The 10,571-nt window shown below is 38.5% G+C and overlaps 1 protein-coding gene across 2 annotated transcripts; it reads right to left on the bottom strand.

Moving 5' to 3' along the window:
- Positions 1–55: 55 nt before the first annotated feature.
- Positions 56–9,135, bottom strand: LOC113537745 (uncharacterized). Of its 2 annotated transcripts, none has more exons than XM_026932374.3 (11): positions 8,955–9,135; positions 8,428–8,530; positions 8,157–8,296; positions 6,627–6,744; positions 5,931–6,521; positions 5,543–5,694; positions 5,325–5,448; positions 4,585–5,253; positions 4,356–4,501; positions 4,122–4,245; positions 56–4,022 (listed from the first exon to the last, which is right to left on the bottom strand). In XM_026932374.3, the coding sequence occupies exons 2-11, from the start codon at positions 8,513–8,515 to the stop codon at positions 3,634–3,636; spliced, it is 2,541 nt and encodes an 846-aa protein (XP_026788175.3). In that variant the 5' UTR covers positions 8,516–8,530; positions 8,955–9,135; the 3' UTR covers positions 56–3,633. The 2 variants fall into 2 exon arrangements, with proteins under 2 accessions (XP_026788175.3, XP_053085968.1); XM_053229993.1 differs by having other exon boundaries at positions 5,543–5,691.
- Positions 9,136–10,571: the final 1,436 nt, after the last annotated feature.

Below are 10,571 nucleotides of genomic sequence, written 5' to 3'. Positions count from 1 at the left end.
TAGTAAAATGATTTAGAGTCACATTTTCCAGTGTCACCCAGATGAGGATGGAATCCCACTGAGTCTGGTCCCTCTCAAGGTTTCTTCCTTATGTCGCCTCGGGGAGTTTTTCATTGCCACCGTCGCCTCTGGCTTGCTCATTAGGGATACCTTTTTACATTTAAGATTGATATATTTCTGTAAAGCTGCTTTGTTAAAAGCACTATAAAAAGAAGATTGAATTGAATTAAATAGTTACTTTCCCAACGTTAATGTCAAGCCACAATAGCAGTGTAGACCACAAATGTTTATTGTGCATTAAGGAATAACATCATACATATAGTGTCTGATCAGACCTTTCTGTAATTTTTGTGTGTAAAAACTGACAACATTGAATACCATTCTCATTACAGATTCATTAATCACAAAATAATCATGAAATAATTCCACCAAACTGCACACTGCAAACACTGCAAACTGCAAACATGTTTCGTGAAGGTCAAAATCATTGAGTTTTTCACTCCAGACCAATAAACCGAAGCAGCTTTATGCAAGTGATATACAGTTACAATTTAACACTTAGAACAAGACCTACTCCAGTTGTCCTGGCTTAAAAAAAAGTGTTGTAAACTGAGTGTGTTTATGTATAATTAACCAGTCTCACGTTCAGTGAAGGTTGAATACTATAGTGCCTGCCTTACTGAATGCCATTTCTCTGGTTATTAATTATTGTAATAGTTCAGCAAGCCTGGCAGCAGTCATTTCTGTCACGGCAGTGAATCTACTCGGAGTGTACTCTGTCTTTTCTGAAATGGTCCTTGTCTTTTCCTCTTTCAACTCTTTTAAATTTGTCTGTCCTCGACTGATTTCTAAATACTCATCTACTGAGATTTTCTTTACATTTTAAAAGCTTTGTAAACATAAAATAATTATTTCTTAGTATATACCTTAGTTAAGCTGTGATTGGCAATATTGCCACTCCAACAAGTGTCCACTCCAGACACAAATAAAGTTTCTTAGCTCTGCAAATCTAGCAAATTTCATGAAAAAGGTAACAAAAACATGGTTTAAAAAACCATTTTAAACTGCATTATCTCTAATTTTTTATTTCTGTTTTGATTTCTGATTTAAACAAAAATAATGGTTAGTTACTTAACATAATATTACGGAAATGTTGGGGGTTAACTTTAGATGTGAATCGAGGATGGTGGCATTATCTCATTGAGGAGAAGAGCTTATTTCGGTCCCACACTGTTAAAAACAAATCCTTGTGCTCGTCTATCAGATACAAACACACACATCTACCTGGCAGTACTGAGAGATCACTGAAAATCAGGCCTCAGTGTCTGGTAATGCTGTGAGCATTACTACAGACTATAAATGTGAAAAACGTTTAGATTTTTAAATCCTGTTTCTACCGCAGTAATGAAATACATCATCCAAATTGCCTGTAACATTACAATCAGGTCCATAAGTATTTGGACAGTGACACTATTTTTGTAACTTTGCCTCTGAACACCACCACAATAGATTTGAAATGAAGCAATCAAGATGTGATTGAAGTTAGACAGCTTTAATTCCAAGGGTTTAACAAAAATATTGAATTAACCATTCAGGAATTACAGCCATTTTTTTGTACATATTTTCACAGGCTCAAAAGTAATTGGGCAAACTAATATAATTATTAATATAAGGATTATTTTGCTTGGATTAATATAAGGATTATTTTTGATTATAATGCTTGGATGCAAATCTGAAATCTGGAATCCGTGGACATCACCAAATCACCAAAGTGTCCACCCTTGAGATGCTTTGCCAGGTCTTTACTGCAGCTGCCTTCAGTTGCTGATTGTTTGTGGGTCTTCAGCTTTGTCTTCGGTAAGTGAAAAGCACGCTAAATTGAGTTGAGGTCAGGTGACTGACTCTGCCATTTAAGCATATTCCATTGCTTTGCCTTAAGAAGCCCTTGGGTTGATTTCGTGGTATGTTTTGGGTCATTATCCATCTGTACTGTGCAGCGCTGTCCTATCAGTTTTGCAGCATTTGACTGAATCTGAGCAGAAAGTATATCTCTATACACTTCAGAATACATCCTGCTACTTCTATCAGCAGTCACATCATCAATAAACACCACTGACCCAGTTCCACTGGCAGCCATACAAGCCCATGCCATAACACTGCCTCCACAGGTACGCTTTGGATCATGAGCCCTTCCTTTCCTTCTCCATACTCTTCTCTTCCTATAATTCTGGTACAAGATAATCCTGGTTTCATCTGTGGGCAGGCTTATTTAGACGTTTTCTAGAAGTCTAATCTGGCCTTTCTGTTCTTGAGTGTTATCAGTGGTTTGCATCTTGAGGTAAACCGTCTGTATTTACTTTCACGAAGGCATCTCTTGATGTAGACTTTGACAACAATACGCCTACCTCCTCCAGAGTGTTCTTGACTTGGCTATATGTTGTGAAGGGCTTTTTTTCCGACAAGGAAAGAATTCTGCAGTCATCCACTTTAGTTGTCTTCCGTGGTCTTCCAGGCCTTTTGGTGTTGCTGAGCTCGCCAGTGCGTTCCTTCTTTTTAAGACCGTACTAGAGTGTTGATTTGGCTACTCCTAATGATGGCCTCCTTCATTTGCATCGACACCTCTCTGGACCACATAGTGAAAGTTCCCATGAACAGCTACCAAATGCACATATAACACTTGGAATCAACTCCAAACCATTATTGCCTTAATTTATCATGAAATAAGGAGGAAACAGGCCACACTTGGCCATGAAGCTGCTTATCAGTCAATTGTCCAATTGTCCACTTTTGAGCCTGTGAAAATGGATGTACTATGTAAAAAAAGGGCTATAATTCCTGAACGGTTAATGCAATATTTTTGTTAAACCCCTGGAATTAAAGCTGAAAGTCTACACTTCAATCACATCTTGATTACTTCATTTCAAATCCTTTGTGGTGGTGTACAGAGGCAAAAATTACGAAAATAGTGTCACTGTCCAAATATTTATGGACCTGACTGTAGATTAGTATAAACATGTGTTACCACTGTAGTATGTGTATATAATATGATAAATAGATTTTATTAGCTTGACAAACTTGCACAAAGCTGCTTTCCCCGTGTTATAAAACGAGTATAAAATGAGTGTTTATTAAAGCGGCTCTGGTTTAATGTGAATCATTGAGCTATTCCATTAGTGTAGATGCCATTGCTTCACATTTAAACACATGCAAAAACTTTCTGCTGTTAGGTTTTGTCAAGCGCACAAACACACCAGGCTTTGTTTAGATACTGGGAAATAATGGACATGCTTATTTTGTCTGTAGAGTATTTGAGCTGTAAAAATGAACAAATTACACACCTCTATTGCTTCTACCAGCAAGTAAATAACAGGGAGTGTTTTTCTGTAAGCGTCAAGGCATGTAGTCACACACAGTCAGTGTCACACACAGGCCCACAAGCTGCTGGAGTTACTCTTTAAAAGGCAACACACAAGGCATACACGGTTTCATCAGGGGCAATGGAGGCAGATGGGGTAAGTGGAAGGCTTCAGTTTTCATAGCAAGTCCAATTCACATTACAGGCAGCAGAGGGCAAAATGTGTGTGTGTGTAAACATTCTTCAACGTCTTATTCTTGTCATTCTTCTGTTTCTCTTTATGAAGATTTATATGTGGCACTATAAATCCTTATTTCCTCCAGCTCTGCTAGTAGTGTGGTATGGAAAATGTTCTCAAAGTTTTCTAAGAAAGTCAGGTCAGATGGATATCGTATCTTATTGGCCCAGATGAGAGTTGTGCCAGGTCGACAGAAATGATGCATGGTGGCTAGAAGCTCATCTAGGAAGTTATGATGGTAAACCACATCAGCTGCCAACACATAGTCGTAGTGATGTAAGGAGCGAGGGAAGGTTTTTTCTAACTCGTAACCCCAGGACAGTTCTTTCACTTGAGGTTCATGTCTGCGCAGCCCCCTGGTATTCCGATTGAGGTTATATCTCAGATTGCTCAAGATTTCTGGCAGATCAGTGGCTGTTAATTTGGCACCTACAGACATAATTTAATACTGATCGAATGTATTCATTTGATTCATGCATGTGTACATAGAATAAACTTATATAACTGTACAAGCAAAGTAAGACTTACCAAGCAAGGTTATGACAACTGAGAGTAGACCGGTTCCTGCTCCAATCTCCAGAACTGTTTTGTCAAGTAGATTAATTTGCTGCCTCCCTTCTGGTGTTTCCAGGAATTTACAAAGAGCTACTGCCTGCAAACATGCAAAAAGTTCCTAAATCACTATGAGTTTCAGGAAATGGCAGCAGTAAAGAGTAATTAAGTTGACTGCTACTTTGTTCATTGTTCTCAATCAACACTCACCGCAGGCCAAATCATGGCACCATAAGAATCAAATGACTCCTCTATGATGATTTTGTGACTCATAAAGTAGTGAATCTCTCTGCCAGGGAAGTAGGAAAACTTGGATTCCCAAATCCTCTGACAAGAGTTCTGTTCATCTGACTCATCTGAGAAAGCAGCAGAAATGACTTTAAAAAAAAAAAAACAGCATAACAAATTGATGTAATTCCTTAATACTGATCTATATTACCTGCAGAAAATGATTCACTGTGAACCTGGGACTCTTCCCATTTCCCAGATCTTCCATATTCCCTGTCATTTCCTCCAGTATACTCTTCTTGCTCATCCTCCACTTCCTGATGATGTATGACAGCTTGGGCACATGGTCCCTTATTTTTGTCGATATCTGTACTGTAATCTTTGCTGTTTTGTGTCTTTTCTCTTGTTGAATTCTCTTCCTCTGTATAGTTCCATGCCGTCGGACACTTTTCCATCTCTTCCTCCGTGCTCATTGTTTTCATCAGGTCATTTTCGTTGTCCGTGGCTCTGTGAGTCGCCAAGTAAATCCTCACCCCATCCAGCTCTGCCAGCATGGTGGTATGGAAAGCTTGATTGAAGTCCTCAATGAAGACCAGGTCAGATGGGTAACACACCTTAATGGCCCAGATCAGATTTGTGCCTGGTTGGCAGAAATGTCTCATGGTAACCAATAGCTCAGCGAAGGAGTCGTGGTAGTAGAGCACCTCAGCTGCCAGCACATAATCATAATGACACTTGGAATGAGGGAAGTTTTGCTCGAGGTCATGAGTTAATGCTGTCACTTGAGGTTTGTGCCTCTGATGACCTCTTGTATTCTGATCCAAGTTACTTCTTAGATTCTCCAAGCTTTCTGGTTGGTCCATAGCTGTTACTCTGGCACCTACAGACCAATTTTACCACTTAGTATTGATTCTTGATAATGTTCTTATCCAACTATATTGTGAAACCTACCCAACAACGTAGCTACTATTGACAGCAATCCAGTGCCTGCACACAGCTCTAGCACAGTTCGGTCAAGTAGAACAATCTGCTCTTGACCTGCTGGTGTTTCTAGGAATTTGCATAAAGCCACTGCCTGGAAAAGACAGTGCAACACAAAAGATCTTAGTTTTTGTCAGTTCATGTCAGTCAGCTAAGTAAGATGATTTGTAATTTAGGAGACTACTTACTGCCAGACATGTGATACCACCATTGGATTTTTCAATGCAGATTTCATGACCAAAGAAGTTGTAAATGTCTTTTACTAGTTTAGAGTCTATGCTGGGTGTACAGGATCTCTGGACGACCAATTGTTCGTCCCTCTCTGAGTCATGTGATTCTGCTAAAAATATATAACATTAGGTTTTTGGAAAATCATGGTCAGTAATAATTTCATCTTACACACATGCATTAAAATGCAGTCTTAGACAAGAAGGTCGACAGAGAAACAAAGAAGGAACCTTTTTTCCCCCTAAGATCGCACACTTTTTAACAAATGATGTATTAACCAGACTTTTTTTTCAGTGTCTGATTTCTAGGAAGACTCGGCACAGTTCTGAATGGCCTTCAAATATTTACCTTCTTTGTATGTAACTTCACACGTTTCTTCTCCTGTTCCACTGACATTCCTTTGCTTTGTATCTCTGTTTAATTCCTCCAGTTCATCCTCATTCGGATGTTGATCCTGGTTCTTGCTAACATCTCCAAAGTTGCACTCTTCCGACTCCTTTTCCTGCTTGACTGCATCTTCTAACAGCATCACTGGAAAATTATTTTCTACCTCAACATCTTTTGTGGTGGCAGAGTAAATTTTAATCTCACCCATATCTGCAAGTAATGTGGTTTTAAAGGTCTTCTTAAAGTTCTCTATAAACACCAGATCAGACTCAAAGCGGATTTTATTGGCCCAGATCAGGGTCGTGCCTGGTTGGCAGAAATGGCGCATGGTTACTAACAGGTCATCTAAGAAGTCATGATGGTAGACCACATCTGCGGCCAAAACATAGTCGTATCGATACACAGACTGAGGAAAGGTTTGTTCCAGATCATGGCCCCATGACAGCACTGCCACTTGTGGTGTATAGCTGCAGTATCCCCTTGTGTTTCTGCACAAGTTACATCGCAGGTTTCCCACGATTTCAGGAAGGTCAGTAGCAGTTACCCAAGCACCTGCAGAGTACTCATAACATTATCACTGTTTAAAGCACACACGTTCATGCCAACTCAAATTCATTTACCGCCACATTGAATCTGTATGCAAATGATATAACTCACCCAAGAGGCTGGCCACAATGGATACCACGCCAGTTCCTGCTCCAAGCTCTAAGACTGCTTTGTCTTGTAGATTAATTGTTCTTCGATTAGAATCCAGATACTGACATAGTGCGAGTCCCTGTGTTTGAGAAGAACTCGAATTATGAAGTATTATTAAAATATAGCAGTCTCTGGCAAGCTCACATGTGACTGGACTGCACAGGTTGATACTTATAATAATAATATTCTAGTGCCGTTTGGATTTTTTTTTTGTTTCTTGATCTATAATAATCCTACAGTTTCAAACATATCTTGTGATTAAAATATTGCCATGCAATGGATCTTAATTGTTTCTTCATTTTTGCATTTTGTTGACATTTTTCCAGCCCAGCTTCTGAGTCTTGTTCCTTTTCCATACGAGGTAACTCATGAAGCATATGCACACCACAGATGGGTGACAAATTATAATAAAAAACAAAGTTACACACGTCACTTCCAATACCAAACAGACAGATGGTTGTTGTTGACCGGCACAAATGAGGTAGTTGATACAAAAATAAATAACCATAATAAAAAGATTCACATGTCTGAAACAGTTGAGTATTTGCCAGGATTTGGACCCATGAGCATACTGTCAACAACACTTTGAGAATGATGAAGAAGGAGAGAAAAAAGGTCCCAAAGATCACAGTTTTAGAATTGCACAGTTTAGTTGATTCTGGTGGTGGTCAAGGTTAAAAATCAACTGTTTCATAACAACATAACAACTGGTTGAAATTGTTGCAAGAATTCACAAAATGCAGCGCCTGAACTTACCCAAGCATCGTTAGAACTACACTTGACATCGTGTGTTGTTGCCAGATGAAACCAAAATAACTTATTGCTCATCAGGATGTTTGGCAACAAAATGGGACTGCATACAAGCAATATCACCTGATACGCCACTGTAAAATATGGAGGTGGATCAGTGATGCTTTAGGGCTTTTTTCTGGCTGGTGGTTCAGGGGATCTTGTGAAGGTTGACGGTATCATGAATTCTGCTATGCACCTGGATATTTCAAGACCTGGTTACCTCTGCCAGGAGGTTAAGACCTTTCGACAAGATGAAAGGTCTTAACCTCCAAACATACTTCCAGATCAACACAGAGATGGATAAAGAAACACAAAATCACTATTTTGCAATGACCATCTCAATCTCTGGAGTTGAATCTTACTGAAAAACTATAGTCTGCATTGAAGAGGGAGGTGAACCTGCACAAGCCTAAGAGGGAGCTTAAAACATTCTGCATGGATGACCAAGATCCCTCTACAGGTGTCTCCAACCTTGTGTAACATTACAGGAAGAGGCTCAGTGCTATTTATTCTCTCCAGGGCAAAAAAAATGCACTAATTCTAAAATAAAACAATATATCAATATATATCAATATCTCTGTATGTTTGAGCTCAAAATAACTCTTTTCATGTGTTATTTATTTTCTTTTAATTTCATGAAGGGTGCCAATAATTCTTGAGGGTATTGTATCTTATGTGTTAGTGATAGTGATGTCTCACTGCGGGCCAGATGATGGCGCCATATGAATCAAGAGACTCGTAGATCTTGATTTCCCGTCCAGCGTAGTAATGAATCTCCTTGTTAACGTTGCAGTAGAAGGTTGGTTCCCAGACTTTCTGACACTCCACACCACTGAGGTCTGACCCATGAGACAAGAATAGCAAAACACACAGATCATTTTTTTGCACAATTTTACACAACAAATTCACCTACCATCCTATTAGTAACAACATATTTCATTTCATTACAAGTCTGTTCAAATGTACCAACCGTCTTCCTTTCTTTTTTCTGCTTCAGTTTCCTCCTCTGTTTCCGTGCTGCCTTCTATGTCTGTGCACTCAGCTATGACACTCTCCATAACTATACCTTTGCACTGGTGGAATATAATCATTAATTAAGAAAAAGAAACATTATTCACAGCATGCTTTAAATTATTGTACATTTACTATTGAACTGTGGCTTTTGCTTCATCATTAATCTTTTTAAAGTTTATAATGTGACAGAATATGAATACAAATTCAGAGTAATGTTTAAAGCTAGCTGATGGTTATGATGCATCCAAGTTCAACGTATTAAAATGTACAAATATTAGATACATAAATTTTGGCTTTGAAGCCATACAGAATGCTTAAACCACTCTGTACAAAGCTTCCTGTTTGTGAAAAACACACAAACCTCAGCATGTAAGGCACTAACATACTGCATTAAAACCCCAAACTCTCAAGCAAAAATTGAAATAAATGACACAAACAGGTCAATCCATCCTACGCAGGAAATGCAGTCCACTCCACACGTACCTTCAGTCAGCAGATTCCCAGACGTGTCCAGGTAATCGTGTCCTAACTGCATTTTCAGGCTTCATCCAGACAGAATTATAGAGGACCAGCATCATAGCAGACACTCCCAACATCACACGGAGCCCAGATTAAATTTAGAAATAGATACATGAAACAGGCGCTCGCACAAAGATCCACACAAACAGGAGAGATTTCAAAGAACAGGAGCGGGCTTTCTATTTATGGAACCTGTTGATTGACATGATCATCATTAGTGCTTGATGAAATATGATGGCACTCATCTTTTGCCATGAAATGTAGATGACAGTGTAAAGATTAATACAGCGTGGTTTAAATAGCAGGTGTGTTATAACAAGCAAGTATGTAAAAAAATTAAATGTCAAGGTATTTCTAGTACAATTTGCATTGTGTATGATGTTTTGATGTAAAAAAGGTTTCTTTGCAATTGCAAATGCATGTTGAACTCCTAACTGTTTACGTTCAGTCTTATGTAAAGTAAGTAAATGTACGGCTTTTATGTAACATCTACTTATATTTTGTCAGCATTCATAAGTTTGACATCATGCCAACTTACAGTTATCAGTTTTTGACCGTTATGGTTTATAGGCACGTTTGTTTTCATGAAAATTCACTTTTCTGGGTTTTCTAGATGTTTTGCGAAAGTTTAAACATGACTTTTATGACTGTTGTTCCTACAAAAGCTGAAGGAACGGTAGCTCTAATGTTCACATTATGTTATTCTTTTGTCTAACTTGGAAAACCTGGTGAAGAAAACCAACTTTTTTACAACATCGCAAGAACGTTATTGTTGGAATGTTATAGCCAAACTTTCATAGAATCTACTGAATACTTACTGAATGTTTGTTTAACGCAAATAGGCATTGATTTCTATCTAGCATCTGGTCCATACAGTAAACACATTGTTTATACTCTGTGCTGTGTATTTTTATGTCCGTATGATGCACAATTGTTATGTTCACACTTAATGGATTATGCAGATGGGAAACCTAATATGACAGGTGTTGCATCCCTTCAGAGAGTTTGGAAATCTTAGGTAACCCTGACCCTATAATAACCCTCGCGATCTAAATTCTCTCTGCATCTTCTCCTGTTTCCCTGATCACAAAAAAAAACCCTTGCAAGGCTGGCAGCCATTTTAACTCCCCAACCTTTTAGGGATGGAAGTAAGTAGGGGGCAGAGTAGAGGTGACATCACATCCAGGATTGATTGCCTCTCATTTAGAGCTCAACAACATCCCTTTGCATTAGATATACTGTTTTGAACAGATGATGGAGTGTTTATGTAGTTAGTGTACCAAGATACAAATCCTAAAATTCCTTTCCTAGTACCACATCCATTCCACGTGCTGTATGTGAGTTGAAGTACTGTATGTTTATGCCTACATGTAACACAACCAGCAGGATTCTGTTGCCTTGAGGAATCTTGTGATGTGCATTATTTTACACCTCCTTAATAAATCACAGCTCTGAACATAATTATCCTGATGTAATGTAAATCACCAGGCTAAAACTGTCCGAAAGAATCTGGAACTATAAACATCTGAATCTGAAATCTGGGAATTCAATTAACAATTTATCCTGAATAAATATAAAGGA

This window comes from Pangasianodon hypophthalmus, chromosome 26 (assembly GCF_027358585.1).
Source record: "Pangasianodon hypophthalmus isolate fPanHyp1 chromosome 26, fPanHyp1.pri, whole genome shotgun sequence".
NCBI classification, from domain to species: Eukaryota; Metazoa; Chordata; class Actinopteri; order Siluriformes; family Pangasiidae; genus Pangasianodon; species Pangasianodon hypophthalmus.
Note: the sequence above shows the minus strand (reverse complement) of the source record. Positions and strands in the feature narration are given on the sequence as shown.